The 20,726-nt window shown below is 33.8% G+C and overlaps 1 protein-coding gene and 1 long non-coding RNA gene across 3 annotated transcripts; both read right to left on the bottom strand.

Moving 5' to 3' along the window:
• Nucleotides 1–547: 547 nt before the first annotated feature.
• On the bottom strand, nucleotides 548–11,246 carry ATERDJ3A (DNAJ heat shock N-terminal domain-containing protein). 2 transcript variants are annotated; one of them, XM_088210221.1, is made up of 7 exons: nucleotides 11,019–11,246; nucleotides 10,106–10,161; nucleotides 9,358–9,431; nucleotides 8,527–9,047; nucleotides 8,103–8,444; nucleotides 2,435–2,782; nucleotides 548–1,278 (listed from the first exon to the last, which is right to left on the bottom strand). In XM_088210221.1, exons 1-7 carry the CDS (start codon nucleotides 11,103–11,105, stop codon nucleotides 997–999), a joined length of 1,710 nt encoding a protein of 569 aa, XP_088066347.1. In that variant the 5' UTR covers nucleotides 11,106–11,246; the 3' UTR covers nucleotides 548–996. The 2 variants fall into 2 exon arrangements, with proteins under 2 accessions (XP_088066347.1, XP_088066348.1); XM_088210222.1 differs by lacking the exon at nucleotides 9,358–9,431 and having other exon boundaries at nucleotides 11,019–11,232.
• A 6,262-nt stretch (nucleotides 11,247–17,508) lies between these two features.
• On the bottom strand, nucleotides 17,509–18,452 carry LOC148252748 (uncharacterized). Its single transcript, XR_015814186.1, has 2 exons — nucleotides 17,960–18,452; nucleotides 17,509–17,857 (listed from the first exon to the last, which is right to left on the bottom strand). It is a non-coding gene; the product is annotated as an uncharacterized LOC148252748 (long non-coding RNA).
• Nucleotides 18,453–20,726: the final 2,274 nt, after the last annotated feature.

Genomic DNA, 20,726 nt, shown 5'->3' with positions numbered 1-20,726 from the left:
GCTAACTGGAACCCCCCCACCCATTTTTCATTGACATATCCCGACCACCCCCATTTCCTTTTCTTTCCACCTAACTCAAAGCCTTCTGCTAACTGGAACCCCCCCACCCATTTTTCATTGACATATCCCGACCACCCCCATTTCCTTTTCTTTCCACCTAACTCAAAGCCTTCTGCTAACTGGAACCCCCCCACCCATTTTTCATTCTTATATTTCTTTGTCCTTTAGGCACGTTCTTCATGTGATACTTGCTTTCTCCACTCGCCAATTTTGTTCATTCTCTTACTAATATATGGTGGTGATGTAACAAAGTGTTTTAAGGTTAATAAAATTTATATTTTACTTTAAGCTTAAAGCCCCTTCTTGGATGTTTGGCTGTAGGAGGCTTAAGTTCCCCCAGGAGAATGCTCTGTCTAGAGGTAAAGTTAGTCCATCTCGGATTTAAATTAAAATAGTTAAAAGTAAAGGGCAGAGTTAATGACTCAAATAACTAATGAAACCTCAGTTAATTAACTGAGACTTAATGTTGTTTATAGAAACAGTACTGTGATAGGAAGGAGATTAAATATATTAACGGTATTGTAAATCCGGTCAAATAAATTAGCATCACATATTTTACAGTTAATACTTGATTACGAGAGTAGCCACCTCATGGTTTAAAAAAAGATCTTCTGGCTCTCCACGGACAGTACAAGGTTCAAGCTTGCTAGTTATAGACATCTAGCGTTGATAGATGCCCCTAACTACAAAAGGAAAAGAAAGTATAAAAAAAAATTAGCCTCTGGGATGCTCAAGGATTCCCACCAAAATCCCAAAGCTAAATGCAACCTCTACAAACAAGTGAGAAAGAGCCACCCAATAAGGCTTTAGCTTCGACGGACGTATTGTATGGATATAGTTGCTGTAATCTGACAAGACTTGGAGATACTATTTTTTCAAAATTATGTACCTTTAGGTTTAGAAACCAAATTCCCATTTTCATCATCACTAACTTTCTTACTTGACTAAAGGTTTCTGTGGCGTTTTCATAAATTGGATATCACCGTTGAGAACAGAGCTGATAAATCTTTCCACTTCTTCTGCAGCCATGTCACCCACAAATGTTGCAAACTTCCCCTTCCGAGGTTTGAATGCTATCAACAGCGAATCTGATGATCTGAATCCTGCCTTGTCGAATGCTTCTAAGAAGGAAGACTGCTTTTTGGCATCCAAGAGAGAGTAGGATACAGAGTTTCTGGAGCCAGAGTTCTGTCGCCTTGATAGAGATTTATGTGACACCTGAAACCATATATTATGCCCAAATAAGAAAACTAAAGTCAGATTAACAAACTCCAACTGTTTTTCTTTTCAGTTTATATGCTTGCTAGCCATCTGGATTCTCAAGAAAAATTACCATTCATATTTGACTAGCATTTTGAGAATGCAGATTTTCTTTCATGTCTGTCACTCACAAACAAAAGGACATTCAGACTACAACAATTATCAGGTCTTTATGGTAAGTCCTTGTGTACGGCTGAAGGGAATGATAGGAATACAATAAAGCAGAACAGATAGGATAGTTTAGGACCAATTTTAGTGTCTCAAACATTTCAATAAATTGGCCAAACTCACCAACCAAACATGAAAATGCTACTTCAATGGAAAAGCATTAATGAACCATAAAATAATTGAAATGCAGCAACTAATTGTCAAGCCACAATATATCTGTTGTATTGGCACTTAAGTATCTGCCTAGTAAAACTACAGTCGCACAACTGTCAATCTAGAAGGCTATATGAATTAATCATTTATCAATAGCATATTTAAGGGTATGATGCTTCAGTTGCAGTGTTGGAAGACAAGTAGGCTTAATTTGGGTTTGGAAAAAAGTAATTTTCTAAAGCAAAATATTCTCTATGAGAATTAATTTTTTTCTGAAAAGGAAACAAAATATCTTGTGAAGATAACAATTGACTACCATACACATTTGGAACTCATAAAATTTTTTTGAAAAAATTATAGAAATATCTTTAGATAAATACAACTACACAAAGGCAATAAGAATAATATGCTTGAAGAAAAGCACATAAAAATTTTGAGGAAAACATTGAATAAATTTTAAAAATTTTCCTTCAATAAATAATGAAAGAATTGCAAAAATATGATGATTCTATACTTAGACATATATTTAACAGTTATATTTATAATTTCTTTTTTCCAGAAATTATTTGGTTGACTTGTTTACTCTTTTCCTTCACTGACCATAGAAGAATAGGAAATATAGCTTTCAGGAAGTGACTTTCTGTCAAACAAATAAAGCCTAGCGAACAATCTGTATGCAATGCTAGTACAAGTAAATCACAATATCCATGCCAACAAACAAAAATTGCTGGAGACAAGGGGGAGGAAGATTGTTCAAGATTGATAACATCTCTATGAAAGAAAATTTACTCACCATGGATAAAACGGATTCCAGCTTATCCCTAGCTCTAGATGATCTGAATGCACCGATGACGCAAACGGGAGTTGTCTCATCACATAAAGTGTCAAAATTTAATCTTGTAAGGAGAGGAACTTTCTCCGAAGAATCAGTCTGTGCTTTATTTGACTGGGCAAAAGCCACCTTGTTCTTTTTCTCAAAGCCATCAAGCAAAATGCTAAGATCATGAATTGCAAACTTTATATCTTTCACAAAGATCCCCGTTCTCAAAACATGCTTCTCACCATTTGACAACCAGCCAACTATAGCTGGAAGCGCATCCACTCCTAATTTCTTCACTCCCGGATCAGAAACGTCATGAACCTGTATAGAACAAGGATAAAGTACATTGACTACACTTCTAGGAAGATAAAAAATAAAAGGAGAAACAGAAAAGACTTCAACTTTAAAGCAAGCTATTTTTCCCTTTACAGCAGGGGTTTAACTGTCTTTGACAAGAATTCAGTTGTTGAGCCAGATCAGTTAGAATGCATTTGTCGTCAAGTTCAAAAGGTACCAGTTTTAATGAACAACGTGTGAAGAAATCAAGAAGAGAAAGTTTGTGAGACAAGAAAAAAATCCTCTAATTTTCTTCCCAAATTAATTGGGTACAAATGTGCCAAATATATAGACCTTTAGCCAAGACAAAAACGGTTAAAAGATGCTAATTAAAAAAAAATTAATGGAGAGAGCACCTACCTGTCCTAACAATACCAGCTATCCTAACCACTTGAGAAAAGACTAAGTTGTCCCTAATGTAAGTATACATATATATATACATTCCTACATATGAACATTCTATACTTCTCCTGAATCTAGGTTACATATATGTTAAGTAACCCTACATTGAATACAAGATAATTGAACTCCCTTTTTAGTAGTGCTTTGGTGAGTATGTCAGCTATTTATTGATTAGTTGGGATGTATAGGAGTGATACATCCGGACTTTCAATTTTTTCTCTGATGAAGTGACGATCAATCTCAACATATTTAGTTCTGTCATGGTGCACTGGGTTCTTGGTCATATTAATAGTTGATTGATTGTCACACCAAATCCTCATTGCAATAGGAGTAGAAAATCTTAGTTCTATTAGAATCTTTTTAAATCATACTCCCTCACATATTCTATGTGCAAGTGATCATAATTCAGCTTCAGTGCTGCTTCTTGATACAACAGATTGCTTCTTACTACGCAAAGTGACTAGATTACCTCAAATATAATAGCAGTAACCAAATGTAGATCTTCTATCTGTCACAGATCCAGCCCAATCAACATCAATATAGATCTCAATATCTCTTACCATATTCTTTTGAAAGAATAATCCTTATTCAAGTGTCATCTTTAAATACCTCAGAATACGATAAACAGCACACATGTGTTCTTCAGTAAGTTGAGACATGAACTGACTCACAATACTAACAGCGAAACAGATGTCATGTCTTGTATGAGCCAAGTAAATCAGTTTGCCTACAAGCCTTTGATACCTTTCTTTATCAACAAGTTTTCTGTCACTTTTGGAACCAAGTTTAGTATTTGTTTCCATAAGAGTCTCAGCAGGTTTACAACCAAGCATACCTGTTTCATTCGAGAGATCTAAGATGTACTTCCGTTGAGATATAAAAATTCTTTTCTTGGATCTGGCAATTTCCATTTCAAGGAAATACTTGAGTAACTCAAGGTCTTTGATTTCAAATTCTCTAGTTAGAAAGTCTTTTAGTTTCTGAATTTCTTCACTGTGATCACCTGTAAGTATAATATCATCTACATAAACAATTAGTATAGTTCTTTTCCCTGTGATACAATGCTTGACAAACACGATATGATCGGATTGACATTACTGATATCCTATATGTTTTATTGCCCTGGTGAATCTGTCAAACCAAGCTCTTGGAGACTGTTTGAGACCATACAGTGTCTTCTTTAATTTGCATACCTTTTGAGGATTCATTTTGAGTCCAAGTGGGACTTCCATGTATACTTCTTCCTCTAGGTCACCATTAAGGAAAGTATTTTTTACATCAAATTGATAGAGAGGTCAATCAAGATTAGATGCTAAAGAGAATAATACCCGAATTGTGTTGTACTTGACAACAGGAGCAAATGTCTTTTGATAGTCGATGCCATATGATTGAGTAAACCTTTTAACAACAAGTCGAGCTTTGCAGCGGCTTACACTACTATCGGTATTGTAGTTGGTGGTGAAGATCCACTTACATCCAACAGGAGCCTTCCCTGAAGGTAAATCAGATAATTCCTATGTCCCATTTTTCTCAATAACTGAAATTTCTTCTTGGATAGCAGCATTCCATTCAGGAATCTTGAGAGCTTCATGAACTGTTCTTGGTTCAGGAAGGATACTATCAAACTTGTTCACAAGTGCATGATACTTCGAAAACAGTTTGTCATAAGAGACATAATCCTGTATGGGATCCATAGTACAAAAATGAATACCCTTTCGTAATGCAATAGGTAAACCAATATCATCAGCAAAGTCAGAAATCTCATTACCTGTGTTATTCTGGGAGCTTGGTCCAGGGGTTGAGTCATGACAGAGTATAGATGGTTCAGGTATTTTATCTTTAACTTGAGTTTTATTCCTCCTTATATAGACACATAACTCACTAACTGCAGGTAATGTGTTATCAATCTCTATGATAGGTTCAGGTTCTCTGGTGGTTTCAGGGACAGGATCGTTTTCTAAAGTTGTCAATGAAGTCTGTAAATGAGGAATATTCACATCCCATAATTGATATTCCTGAGTTCCAGATGTCTCCCCCTGAATATTTATAGTGGGATAAAAAAATTGATTCTCAAAAAAGGTAACATCTATAGTGTTATAGAACCGGCAGGTTACTGGACAAAAATATTTGTAACGTGAACATAGGCAGAACAGCCAAAGACTTTAAACGGAATTGTGTGAAGGATGTGCGATGTTGGGAAGGCTTGAAGTAGTGAATCATAAGGTGTTTTAAACTTAGGACACGGGAGGGCATTCTGTTGATCAAGTATGTGGCTGTGAGGACAGCCTCTCCCCAAAGGTATTTAAGGACATTTGTGGTAAACATAAGCGAGCGAAATACGTCAAGGATGTGTCTATTTTTCTTTTCGGCCACACTATTTTGTTGAGGGGTATAGGGACAAGAATTTTGATGGACAATACCTTGGCAAGAAAGGAATTTGCCTAGATTGGATGCAAAATATTCACATGCATTATTTGTTTTCAACACTTATATTTTTATTTGAAATTTGGTTTGAATCATAGTGTTGAATTTTTAAAAAAATTTCACCAATCTCAGATTTTTCTTTCATCATATAGATCCAGATTATTCTAGTGTGATCATCAATAAATGAGACAAACCATTTTGTGCCAGTAACAATTTTTACCTGTACCGATCTCCAGATATCACTATGAATCAATGCAAAGGGTTTTGAAGGTTTGTAAGCAATACTGGAATATGAATTGCGAGTATGTTTGGAGAATTGACATACTTCACATTGAAATGAGCTTGAATTTTTATTTATAAAATAAAGCAAGAAATAGCTGTTTTAAGTACATACAGTTTGGATGTCCTAATCTATAATGCTATAATATAATATATTCGTCAATATTAGAACATCCTACAGATACTGAATTAGCACATACTGCACTTAAAGTTTGTCTATTAGGAGGTGAGATTTTGACTGGTAAAAGATAAAGTTATGAATCTTTCTTAGCACTGTCAATCATTATCCCCATGGCCAAGTCCTAAAAAACACAAGAATCACTGTCAAATTTAACAACACAGTTCAAGTCGTTACATAATATATTTACAGATAGCAGATTGCAGTATAGATTAGACATATAAAGAACGGACTGCAATATCAAATTTGGTGATATAGTGGTTGAGTCAACTACTGCAACTCTAGAACTTGTTCCATCAGCAATTTTGATGGATGAGATTTCCTTACATTTACTATACCGATGAAGGAGTATAATGTCTCCGGTCATATGATCAGATACTCTTGAATCAATAATCCACATTTACTTTTTCACAAAGCAGAAAAACTGAGTAAGCAATTACTTCTCTGAGCAACGGAAGCATCACCGAAAATACCCTTCTGAGAGAATATTTGCATGAGAGCCTCTAATTGAGCTGGACTGAAGGGAGAGCTCTCGGTAGTACTGGCTGCAGGTGATAATTTTTCTGAAATTACCATGTTGCCCTGAGTGTTATTTTTGTAATTTTTCCTATCTGTTGGTTTGCCATGTAATTTCCAGCATTTATCCCTAATATGACCCAGATTTTTGCAATAATCACACCTAGGTCTCCCTTTCTTTCCTCCAGCTTTAGAAGTACGCTCGATGAAAGTAGAGGCGTCCTCGTAATTTAGGGCACCAGGCTGAGGTTCACTGAGCAGCGGCTTCCTCTTAGCAGCAAGGGCAGAAGTTGCGTCCGTCGGGTTCGCACCAGAGTAAAAATCACCCAGCATGATCTTCTTTCTACTCTCTTCTCGACGGACTTCAGAGAAAACTTCTCTAAGATTCGGCAGCAACTTTGTACCCAGAATGCGACCACGAACCTCATCCAAGTTTTTGTTGAGTCCCATCAAAAATTTGAAGACCTTTTTGCGTTCAGTGTGAGTTTTGAAGAGTTTCGAGTCTTCGGGACAATTCCATGGGTGTTCCTCGAAAACGTCGAGTAGCTGCCAGTGCCGAGAGAGTGCATTGTAATACTGTGTTACAATGAACTCCCCCTGTCGCAAGTCGTGCAGCTGAGTCTCGATTTCGAATGTGGCAGAGGTATTGTCTTGACTAGAGAAAAACTCACGTGCGGCCACCCAGATGTCATGGCAAAAAATTTTGTCCAATCTCTGTCATCATTGAGTTGACTAACCAAGACATTACCAAATTGTTTTCGGCCTCCATGAACGAGCACTTGGATCATCCACTGGTGGTTGAACAACTTCTCCCGTAAGGTATTCATCCCTACTCTTCTCTTGAATGAATATGAGAACGGATGAAGACCATTGGAGATAATTACTCCCATTCAGTCTGTGTCCAGTGACAAATGAAGGTAGAAATCTGGTCAATGTGAGAATGGTTGATAGGTATTGGATTGAAGGAACCCGAGACATGATCAATGTGAGAGGAATTTTGCTCATCCATGGCCATTTCGGCTTGAATTGGATGATGAAAGATTTTGGATCAGAGTTGTGGCTCTGATATGATGAAGAAATCCAAGGAGAGAAAGTTTGTGAGACAAGGAAAAAATCCTCTAATTTTCTTCCCAAATTTTATGGGTACAAATGTGCCAAATATATAGGTCTTTGGCCAAGACAAAAAAAGTTAAAAGATGCTAACTAAAAAAAAAATAGTGGAGAGAGCACCCATCTATCCTAACAATACCAACTGTCCTAACCACTTGATAAAAGACTAAACTGTTCCTAATGTAGGTATACATATATATATACATTCCTACATATAAACATTCTACAACGTATATAGCAGTCCTAAGCTTTTGTACAGTTTAATGTGGATTAATTTATAATTGAAAATCATCAACCCAAACTAAAAGCGATTCAAGCCATGAATAACATCTTATGAATACAAAGCACATCCTGACCCCATTAGGCAATAACTTAGGTTATAGAAAAATATCATACCTCCACGTCATAGAAAATGAAACGTCCACGATACAAGCCACTGAGAACACGCCAGATTACAGGTGTTTCTTTTTTGGCAGAGAGAAGCATCACCTTAGGAATTTTTTCTTTAGTACCAATTGAAAGTTCAAAGTTATTCAGGTTGATCCTTTTAGAAAATCTTGGCAAATGTTCTTGGCAAAAAGTTTTCACATTCTTTGTAACCAAGTCACCAGTGTACTCCACCAGGGAACCCTTGTTGCTTGCTTTATATGAATACACAAACAATCCCGGTGCTTTCCTGGGATATATGCCAAGTTCTTTACAGAGAAACGAATCAGTTTCACAGTTGACACTACCAACCTGTTAAAAGAAAGTTAATGTTTCTCATGCACCATTGAATCCAAAACCAAATCATAAAGCATATACGAAAGTTCCTACACACCTTTAAAGCTCCTTGCATTAAACTCCCAACTTCATCAACAATCGATTCATAATATTGGGTCCCCTTCATGGAAGGGGTGTAAGATAATAAAAGCCAAGTCATCCCTTGCTCCGATATTTCTTTCCTAAAGATCTCTGAATTTATTGCCCTGACGCTCATATGGGAATTCCTAGATTGTGATTTAGACCTGCTTGACCCACTGAAACCACCAAATTGAGCCCCATCTTTCGCATTACCCCCAAAAAAGTTGGAAAAAATATCATCTAGCCCAAAACCAAACGAGCTTGAACCACTAGGACCACCAAAGGAAAATGAGAAGGTCTGGGAACTTCCTTGCTCGCCCATATTCTGCCATGCATCTGGCCTGAAGTTAAACCAACTTTTTCCCGCTCCACCATTTGTGAAGTAAGTATATCCACCTTGATCTCCCGGATGGCCACCATCAAAACCAGAATGGCCATTCTCATCTCCATACAGGTCATAGTTTTTTCTCTTTTCTTCGTCAGATAAAATCTCATAAGCTGTGGGATAAAAATAAAAAGATTTGTTAATCATACCATCTAAAACTCTGTTCCTGCTAATATAAGAACCACCAAACAGAACCAAGATTTTTTGTTATGTCGGAAATTAGGCTGAAAAATAGTATCTTAACTTTTTGAGTGCTGACATACCATCAGAAAGTAAAAGTCAAATAAAAAATAAAATAAAAATAACATGATTGCAAACAAAATTTTTCAAGTCTGAGATTTTCTATGCTACAACAAGAAGATGAGCAAACAGACATTGGCAGTTGCATCAGAAACAAACTAGACAAGAAGTAATTTACCATACCATTGTTGATCTCAGCAAACTTTGCTTGAGCACCCTTGTCTATGTTCTTATCTGGATGATATTTAAGAGAAAGTCTGTAAAGATAATGGAAACTCCCATCAGATACCAAAAGGTATTCTCTTTTGGATTAGTAATGAAATGGCTATCAACTGGCTTCCTATTTTCTCAAATAATTTTTTCTTTTTTTGAGATAAGTTCTCACATGATTTGACGTTTGCGTTTGTGCGCATAAGAAAAGGCACATACATGGATCAAAGTTTCAAGAAAATTTCATCTGGTTTTAAGCATCTACATGAATTTTAGGATAGGAATTCTTATCTTCAACAGTTTTAAAACTTTAAGGACAGAGTTTTCAAGAAAAAAACTGTGAACTACAACAGCGAGTGAAGAACACTTTCACAAACACATCATATCAAGAAATCCTATCTGCAGCTAAGTTTGTCGTATATCCAAGTTTGTTTTGAATACCACAGACATATCTAAGTTTCACTGTGAGAAACAAGATTTGAAGACCGTTCAAATAAATGCAAGATAACAGAGAAGCCTGTATTTTTTCTTGATCAAGTGGTTTTTTCAGTCATACCATGCACCCGTCCAGTCAGTAGATGTAAATCAAAGATAATCTTAATAATGCATCAAGGAAGACTTTGAAGTTTGTTCATTAATACCAAAATACTTGAAGTCAAAATGATCCAAACGAAAACATAAGAACTCCTAACAAGGAATAAGAAGTTAACAAGGAACTCACTTGTGGAAAGCTTTCTGAATCTCACGTTGACTAGCATTTCGCTCAACCCCAAGAATCTGATAAGAAAGCAAGCTCCATTATCAGAAACATGTTCATCAACGCCGAGTTAGCAACAAAGTACTATAAGGTGCTTGTTAAGTCAATATAAAATTGCATGTGCTATCTATCATCTTTAGATGAATAAACTCCACCTATTTCTCTTTAATGGCCTCGTTGTAAAACAAGCTAATAGCAAAAGAAAACGAGGCAAACAAATTATTATTTCTTTACCAACAGTGAACTGCTATTCTTGACCATTCATTACTTGTTTGATTAACTATACCACATTCGAAAGATTGCACTATACCAAGGTATAAAAACAAAAATCAAAATCAATATTGTGCCGTCAGTTATCTGTTCTTTCTTTCTTAAATCGAAAAAGAAAAAGTTAGCCCTTTCCTTTTGTTTTAGGGTTTATCAAAGTGGAAGATAGCCTGCCCTTTTGTTTTTCTCGGTTAATCCAACAGAGCACAGCAGTGAAGTCATATGTTCAGAAAAATCTATAATCACTACGTCTTATGTGCCTGGAAGAGTTCTATCAGAGAAAAAGGAAACGACAACATGAACGCCCTTTGCGAATGAAATTACTTTTTGAATACAAAAATCGCAGGATACATCCTGGAAACTTTTAGCAGATCCTATAGCAAATCCTCCCTATTCTACTTGTTCATCTAAAGGGAATGCCGCCAACCTACGCACTCAACAAAAAGATTGAATTCACAATGTTCGGCTATAGAGTAAAATATAACACTCCAGATCAAATTACCAAATAAATTATAAAGAAAATTGAATGGCTCTTTCATCAGGTAATATCAAACAGACTGATTAATAAAAGGAAACATGAAATTATAAGAGAATAGGCCAATAATCTTACCTTATACGGATCAACGGTTTTGGCTCCTGCGTTGAGTATCAAGAGTGTCGAGAAAATAGCTATTGATAATGCGAACCGAATCTTCATTTTATTCTAAATCTGAAAGAAATATAATCTTGGTTGACTGAGATTTTTGGCTGCAGACTTGCTGGCGTTTCAGAGAGCGAAAGACAGAGTATGCGAAGGAGAGAAAAATGATGGCTGCATAAATACGTTCGCGGGAGGAGTCCAGATGCTTCGGGATTCTCATGCCATCTGGTACACGTGGCAGCTGTTTGTGTTCCCACGCGCTCTGGCCAATAGGAATTTAGAATGCTCCCGGGATAGTATGTCTATTTTTCGGGTCGGTTTTTTTAATTCTTTTTGGATGTAATCAAATCGGTCTAACAACAAAAATACTTGCCCAGCCCAACATATTCTGAATAAATAAATATTAAATAATAAATCAAAAAGTTCTTGTAATATTTTCAAATTCAATTTGAACTTTTAATTTTTGTTCAAAAATGTGCTTATTACTGTCTATCACTCTTAAGCAGACATGTCTAAATGGATATCAGGTTTTAAAAATGTTGCTATTGTAATAATTACGTGATTACAGACAATTATTTTTTTATTTTTTTTTATTTTTTTTTCATTTTGTTGTCCGAAACAATCATAATTAATATATTTATAAAAAACCAACAAAAAGATATAAAACCAAAAGAAGATTCATAACAAAAACTATTATTCAACTCAGCAGTACTAAAAAAAAGTAAATTGACAATAACAGAATTAGTCACGTGATTTTTATACTGATAATATTTTTAAAATTCGATATCTACGTAAATATGTTTTCTACTATGTGATCATCTATCTAACAAAATTGAACACGTCATTAAATATTTTGAATTTTTTTTAATATTATAAGAATTTTTTAATGTCTTAATCATAAATATTAATTTAAACTGAAGGGTCTTCCTTTTTTGCATTCTTCAATAATTCGTTGAACAAATTATTTTAATTTAAATAACTATAAAATTTTATCGTATTTTATTTTATCATAAAAATATTCTTGATATTAGCATTTAGTTAATTTTGCATTAAATTTTTTTAAAAAAAAAACCAACAAAATAATCATAAAACTTGACATTTATTACAATTTAATCTCTAATATTTTTTTATTATAATTTGTTCTTTAATATATTCTATTTGTCTCAAATACTGAATGTTATATCAGTTAGATAGTTAGCTTATGTTAAGGTTCTATTATTCTGTTAAGTAGTTAGTCAATTACCTTCTGGTATTCTGTTAAACTTATTAAACTGTTTTGTACTAATAAAGAGGCATTTGTATAAATAGTATACAGATGCAATCTTGTTTAGTCGATCAATTCTCTTGTAACTAAAAGAGTCTTTATCCCTCCTCCAGAATAAAACCAGAAGAAGAAATTCTTTCATATTTTCTTCTTTACTTACGCACTTCTGTTTCTCCCAAAGTTTACCTCTGTTCATGGTATCAGAGCTAATTTAGAAAATAAATCAGATGCAAACAAATATCTCTACACCTGTGAGAAATTCGACAGTGAATTAGTCAAATGAAAATTCAAGAATTTCACTTATATTAATCCCATTTAATGGGACAAATTATCGAACTTGAAGCAAGTCTGTAAAATTTGCACTAACAGCAAAACACAATTTAGGATTCGTGACTGGAAAAGTGAAATTACTAGCCCAATAATCGGTAATATGGATACTGGTTCGCAAATAATGCAGTGGTTGTTTCTTAGATCTTAAACTCTCTTTCAAAGGAGTTTCATAATTCATTTTTATAAGTTAATTCTGCGCAAGAACCATGGGATAAGCTGGAGAGGAGATTCGGTGAATCAAATGGACCTCAAGAATACAAAGTCAAGAGGGAACTAAGATTTATTGCTCAAGAAAATGACTCTCTCGCAATATACTTCACCAAAATATGTCGATTATTGGATGAACTAAACAACTTAATTCTAACTCCACAGTGCACATATATAAAATGCACCTGTGGAATCTCAAAGCAAATATTAAAGCTAAATGAGAGCTCAAAGATAATGTAATTTCTCCTGGGCATTAATGACACATACAACCAAGCAAAAAAAAAAGATATTACTATTTGACCCTCTACAACATATCGATAAAGTATACTCAATGGTGATGAACATAGAGAGACAACGATAAGTGAGAAGCATTTTTGCTAAAGGAATGGACGTAATAGCTCTAATAACATCTTTCAATGCACAAAGATACACTGGTTTAAGAAGAAATGGTTTCAAAAAGAAGGAACCGATAAAGAAGGAAGACAATTTTGTAACTACTCCAAAGAGAATGGACATTCAAAGGGGACGTGTTTTAAACTTCAGGCCAACTCGAACTGGTACAAATAGATGAGGTAGAAAAAAAGAGGACCTACTAGATATAAAACAAGAGTGAACGTGGCAGAAACTCCCTTCAACAATGAGGAAATGAGAAACAATTTGAAAGACACGAAGGGAGCGCAATAAAAACATCCATGAGGGAGATGATCCAAGAAGAGATATCAAAAGTGTTGAAGGGAAAAGCTGCAACAGATCATAATTTTGTGGGTTATACACATGAGTTCACAGGTACAATCCCTAACATAACTCTAAAAGAAACATGCTGGATAATAGATACAGGGGTAAGTAATCATATTTGTGTAGAAGGTTCCTTATTCAACAAGTTGGATAAAATAAAAAGGCAAAATTCAGTTTATTTACCAAATGACACAGTTTTAAAGGTAGAATACTTTGGTGACATAGCCTTGAAGAGCGATTTGAACCTAAAATGTTATACATACCCTCATTTCACCACAATATATTATCTGTTAGCAAGCTAGCCAAAAATATTGGTGTGATATTCATTTTTTCATGATTTCTGTTTATTACAGGACTGGAGGACTAAGGAAACGATAGTTGTTGGCAAGTCTTCTAGCAACCTGTACTACCTTGAACCTTCATCCTTCCAGTTAGAAACTATAAAGAAATATGATGTTGATTCCTACAGTCCCTGTACTCCTGTCACAAATTTTTTGTTAAAGGAAAATAGAATGATAAATAATGTAGTAGGAACTTCAGACTCTTGACACAAGAGGCTAAGACATCCATCATTACTTGTACTACAAAAACTATACTTCAAGATCAATAAAGAAGAGTTATCTAAGCCTTGTGATATATGTGTAAAGGCAAAGCAAACAAGAATACCATTTGAAAACAGCAGTCGCCAAAATCAGACAATTTTCGATTTAATTCATGTATATGTATGGGGGCCTTACAATCAACTGTCATCAACTGGTGCATATTACTTCTTAACGATTGTGGAAGATAAATGTAGGTGCACATGGATATATTTTATGCAAAGTAAGGCACAAGCTGACTCTATACTGGGGAGGTTCATTAAGATGGTCATAAGACAATTTAGTGCCAAAAATAAGGACAATAAGAAGTGACAATGGGAATAAATTTCTGGGTGTCACATGTCAGAATGTATTTGAAGAGCTTAGAATAATATATTAAACAACTTATTTCCATACACCATAGCAAAACATGATAGTAGAACAAAAACACGGACAACTGTTGCAGATTGTACGAGCTATAATCTTCCACGTAGCACTGCCATCAACCTTTTGTGGAGAAGTTGTGTTACATGCTATATACATAATAAATATATTACGCTCTCAAGTCCTAGAATGGAAGACCTCATATGAAATATTATACCATGAAGCTCCAGACTACAGTTGACTCAAGGTTTTTAGGTGTCTCTGCTATTCAACAAACAATCAACTGCATAAAGACAAGTTTGCTCCAAGAGCATTCAAATGCGTCTTTTTAAGATTTATTACAAGAAAAAAAGGGTACAAGCTCTATGATCTTGGAAACAACAAATATATATTATCTAGAGATGTAGTATTCCATGAGAATCAATTTTCATACAGATATTAAAAGAAAACGGAATATCCAAAAACGATCCCACAGATACCGATTACTGAAAAAGACACCAGTCAACAAAATATTTTGAACAAACTAGCTATAAAAAGTGCACCATTTGAAGATCAAACTTCTAAATCTGGAAGGCCACAACTAGAGGAGTCCTCTAATCCTGGTCATATGTACAAAACAGAAGACGTTGATCCACAATTTTAAAGAATGAGTTTCAGGGTAAAGAAAATGACTAACTGATTACAAGACTATATAACCAATATCAACTGCACTTCCACAACAGGAAATCTGAGTATAACTTTACCACACATGTCAAGAAAGGTTTGGATGATGAAAATTTAAATTTTTTAGCAAATATCATCATCTTAGAATAGCTAAGAACATATAAAGAAGAAAAACAATCAAAGGAATAGGTAGAAGCAATGAGAACAAAGATAACAGCACTGAAAAAGAATCAAACTTTGTCTTTGACAACTCTACCTCCTAGAAAATCTGTCATTGGTTGCAAATGGGTTTACAAGTTAAAGTTGAAACCTGATGGAACAATAAAAAAGTACAAGGCAAAATTAGTTGCAAAAGGATATCACCAAATAGAAGGGATAGATTATGTTGATAGCTTTTCACCAGTAGCCAAAGTGGTATCGGTCAGAATCCTAATTATTGTTCCAACAACAAAACAATGGCCACTACACGAATTGGATGTAAATACATTTATTCATGGATATTTGAACGAATAAGTATATATGGAACCCTCTGAAGGATATGAAAAGACAAAAGAAGGAGAAATATGTAAACTTCAAAAGTCTCTTTACGAAGTAAGCTTCTAGATAATTGAACTCGGAACTTTTCCATTTTCTGATTCAATATGGGTTCCAACAATCAAGTCATGATCATTGTCTCTTTATCTTATCAAAATGATCAACACTTTATAGCCTTATTAGTCTATGTAGAAGATTTGCTCATTAGTCAAAATTCAGAGGAAGAGATTACAAGACTAAAAGGAGCATTGAATAACAATTTTACAATCAAAGATATGGGAGCTGCCAAGTACTTCCTAGGCCTGGAAATCACACGAACGGATGCTGGAATTTATGTCAATGAAAGAAAATACATATTAAACATACTTAAAGATGTCAGCTTTCTAAGAACAAAATCAAAATTCATTCTATTCCCGAGAGGACAATAGCTTCACTCCAAGGATTCATCATTGCTAAATAACCCTCAGTAAAATAGAAGCATTATGGGCAGATTGTTATATCTGAGATTCACTCGACCAGATTTGGGATACTCAATTCAGCAGCTAAGTCAACACGTACAAGCTCCAAGACAAGTTCACTTGAACGCAGCACACCATGTTCTAAAATACCTAAAACATGAACCATCTTTAGGGATATTTTTTTCAAAACAAAAACACTTTAAAATTACAGCCTACTATAATTCAGATTGGGGGGGCATGCTCTAAAACTAGAAAGTCTATCACTGGATATTGTGTATATCTAGGATCATCACCAATCTCCTGGAAAGCAAAGAAGCAAAATACTGTCAGCAGAAGTTCAACTGAAGTGGAATACAGGTCAATGGCTATGACAATATGTGAGCTGCAATGGGTTTTGTATATTCCTCAAGATTTGAGGGTGGATTACTCCTTACCAATTGATCTAAAATGTGACAACAAGGCATCAATACATATAGCTACAAACCCAGTATTGAAATAACGAAACATTTGGATATTGTCATGTAGTTAGGATAACGATCAAGGAAAGGATTGTTGCACCAACTTATGTTAGCTCAGCTACCCAAGTAGTGGATATATTCACTAAACCTATCTCCTTTCTAGCTTTTCAGAATCTACATTCCAAGTTGGCTTTGTCAGACGTTCACCAAAGTCCAACTTGAAGCGGGAATGTTATGACAGTTAGATAGTTAGCTTATGTTTAGCTTTTGTTATTCTGTTATGCAATTAGGCAGTTAGCTTTTGTTATTATGTTAAATTTGTTAAACTGTTTTGTACTGGTAAAGAGGTATCTGTATAAATATCATATAGATGCAATCTTATTTAGTTGATCAATTCTCTTATAACAAAAGGAGGATTCTTTATCCCTCCTCCAAAATAAAAACCAGAAGAATAAATTTTTTCATATTTTCTTCTTTGCTTAAGCACTTTTGTTTCTTCCAAAGTTTACCTCTGCTCACTCAATTTCATTTTTTTTTCTAATTGAAAAGTTTTAAAATGATTAATTCATGTTTGAATACTTTAAGAAACAACTCAGAAAATTAATTTTTTGAAGTATGTAAATCAATAAAATAATAAAAATAAATATTAGATCTAATATTTTTATTTAATTTATTAATTTTATTAATTAATCAAAGTCATTTACTTTTTAAAGTCTAAACATATCTAATAAGTTTAACTTTTTTGTTAGAAAATAAAAAGAAATTAGGTGCTCGAACAAATAAAAATGTCAGAAATTGAATTATAACAAAGAAGAAAACATTATGAGTTGAAATATAATAAATGTCAAATTTTAGAAGACTAATCCAGTAATTTAGTCAAAAAAAAATTTATACAATGCTTAATCATTCAACAATTATATTAAAATCTTATAATAGTGTTGTCTATCCATTACCTAAGGGTTTATTGAGGAAAAAAGATTTTAAACATATTAAGGAGAATGAGATTGAAACTCATATTATGATACCTCAATCTCACATCAAAAAAAAACATGTGACTATGAATAGCAATGGAGCTAGTTCATGACTTACATAAGCAAATTTGATCTGTCCTAAACTTTAATGCTGAAAACTCGAACCCACCTTGATTTTTTTCTATTGTTTCGAACCGTAGCGAGTTTATAGTTTATCCACCGCATACCTGCAATACATGTATAATTAGATATATATTATGAATTATGTAGTTCATCAATACATATTTCTTTTATATTAAATTAAACATATAAATCACTAAAAAAAATACCTTAATTCAAAATTTCAAAACTTTTCTTGCTCCTGATAGTTCATGCCCCCTACACGCACACATATAACCCTAAATCTCTTATATATATAACCCTAAATCTCTTATATATATATATATATATATATATATATATATATATATACACACCCCACTCACTCTAACTCACTTCTTTTTTTTTTTCTTGTTGCTCACTCCCTCTTCCTCTTCACTTTGCTTTTGGTCTTCCTCTTCGTATCATCATCATATTTCGAGTCACCATGGATTTTTCTTCGTCGTCAATCTTCCTTGTATGTAAGTCCTCACTCATAGTCACTTTTTTTATTTTTTTTCATCGCTCACTCAGTTTTCCTCTCCACTTCATCATCATTATTCCTCTTTATCGTCGCTTTTTACATCACCGAAGGGTGTCTGGTCATTAGGGGCAGTGGGTGACATATTTAGAAGATTAATGATGAAGAAGAACTGACAAAGGACTAGACGAGTAGGGCTTCTAACAATTTATATATATAATTTAATTTAATTTTAAATATATATCTATATAATACAAGTCAGGTTGAGATGGTTTTAGGAATGCCTAACCCAAACTTGCTCAGCCCGACTATTATTTTTTGCCAACTTGAACCCATCCTACAATTAATTTGATTTTTTTTTTGAAAAAATAGGTTCAGAGAAATTTTAGTTGGGCAAATCATGCAATATGAACGAGTCTTGTCATCCCTATATGCGATTGAAAAGCTTCATATAATGTCTCATAATATTAATAACTTGAAGTTAGAATTTTTTAGAGTTAATGATTTAGGTCTAACAACTAGTTAGGACACTAGTTCTTAGTTCATTCACATGTAATCATAAATCATAAATGAAGACACCAGATATAGTAACTATGTTTAATGAGAGAAAAAAAACAGATCAAACTAAAACAATCCTTCGTATGAATAAATATTTTTAATCTGTATCATCTGAGTGCATATATCCTGTCACTTTTAGAGGAATGAGTTTAACTTAATAAACGACTAATAGATTTTAAGTTTATAAAAGTGAAGTGTTATAATTACAGGAGTATTATTGGCATATTTTGTCAATATAGTTGTAAAACTAAGTCTGCCTTATATGTATAGTAGCATAATATTTTATGGATTAATTTTAATTTTATGTAAAATTTTTAAAAGATATATTATCATTATAATTGGTAATTAAAATCCAAGCTAATCAAGGAGGTGGACTTGGACCCTTTTTAAATTAAAACTTAAAACTCAAACTTGATCAAGGAGGTGGACTTTACCTTTCTTAAGGTAAAAGATCAAAACTCAAACCTATAACCAACTCAATCTTCAAACTAAATCTCTTTCATTTTAAGATTAAAACCTAAAAATTCACCCCAAATTGTGAACCCCATCAAGCCTACAAGAGACAATAGCTTAGCTCCATGTTTTTAACCTTAGTGCAAGCCCAATTTTAAATTTCTTTTTAAACCCAAGACCACTTCCAAGTATATTTTTACCCAAACAAAACCTTTGAGCATTTAAATCTAAACTAAGAACCTAAATAACCCGACCCTTTTTTGTCATCAACAAATGCTTTATTTTAGAAGTTTCTTTATTCTTTGAAAATGAGAAGAAAGAGAGTAGTTGTGTTAAAAGAATAGGTGGTTAAAGAAATTAATGACGAAGACAACACAATAGATGCAATGGCATAAGAGGAACTGGTTATAATGATGACTAATGAAAAAGACAACTCGAAGACAACATAATTGAGAAAAGAGACAAAAAAAACAAGAAATTGGGGCATGATGATGATGATTGACATACCAAAAAAGATGATGTAGAAACTAGGATCAACACATGCAATAAAAAACCCCTCATATAACATCAGTAGCGAATAACTTAAAATCTCTTAATAAACCCTCCCTACTTAATCCACGATCAACTTGTAATTGAGAATTAAGGTAATTGGGAATAAGAAATAGAAATGATAAAACGCCTCAATGGGTTACCTTAATAAGTAGAATCAATCATTCATCCAATAAAATGGTTGAAGATAACCTTTTAAAGAGGACTCGCAATAGACAAAGCTAAAGCAAACTTGAACTTTATTAACTTAAACTGACTTGAATGAATACAATTAAAGGGGTGATGCCTTTATATAGGTATTCATCTTATAAAATCCACTAGAAAACAGAAATCGAAATCTTAATTAAACTTTTAAGTCTACCTTATCTAGGATTACATTAAAATACTAATTAATTAAGCAAATTTTAATTAAAATAGTGACTTCTCTTTCTTGTGTGGCATGATAAATCCCATTCGATCTTGAGCATCCCAAATCATGTCGGCTTGAGTCTCCTTTAATTTATTAATTTGATTTACAAAACTTGAGTTGAAAAAGTTTGAAAGATTCGATCTTAGAGTAGGAAAAAGGAAGAGGAATTTGGCTAGGAGGGAAAACTCTTTGGCAGAATCCTCTTGGAACTCTTTCTTTTCTTTCTTGATGAAGATCTATTCTTATTAAATTAGAGCTCTTTCAAATTTGGTAGATCCTCTTCTTGGCCGCAAGTTTAATAAAAAAAGGACAAAAGAAAATAAAATATTTTAGAAAATTAGGATTAACCTTAATACAGAAGTAATAGGACAAGATTCTTGCTTTTCTAAACCACGAAGAGCAATTTTAATGATTGACGCTCTTAACTGTCTCTATTTTCTCTCGGATATTACTAGAGTTTCGAGTAATATTCACACCCCAAAACTCATGTCTATTTATAGTTTAACTC

This window comes from Carica papaya, chromosome 8 (genome assembly GCF_054855325.1).
Source record: "Carica papaya isolate Zhongbai chromosome 8, ASM5485532v1, whole genome shotgun sequence".
NCBI classification, from domain to species: domain Eukaryota; kingdom Viridiplantae; phylum Streptophyta; class Magnoliopsida; order Brassicales; family Caricaceae; genus Carica; species Carica papaya.
This window is presented reverse-complemented; position numbering and strand designations above follow the sequence as displayed.

Excerpts from the sequence above, each read along its gene's own strand:
- ATERDJ3A (XM_088210221.1), bottom strand. The coding sequence starts at position 11,105 with ATGAAGATTCGGTTCGCATTATCAATAGCTATTTTCTCGACACTCTTG. Across the intron at positions 10,162-11,018 it reads AAACCGTTGATCCGTATAAG|ATTCTTGGGGTTGAGCGAAA; the intron begins GTAAGATTATTG and ends CTTTCTTATCAG. Across the intron at positions 9,048-9,357 it reads GTTTGCTGAGATCAACAATG|CTTATGAGATTTTATCTGAC; the intron begins GTATGGTAAATT and ends TTTATCCCACAG.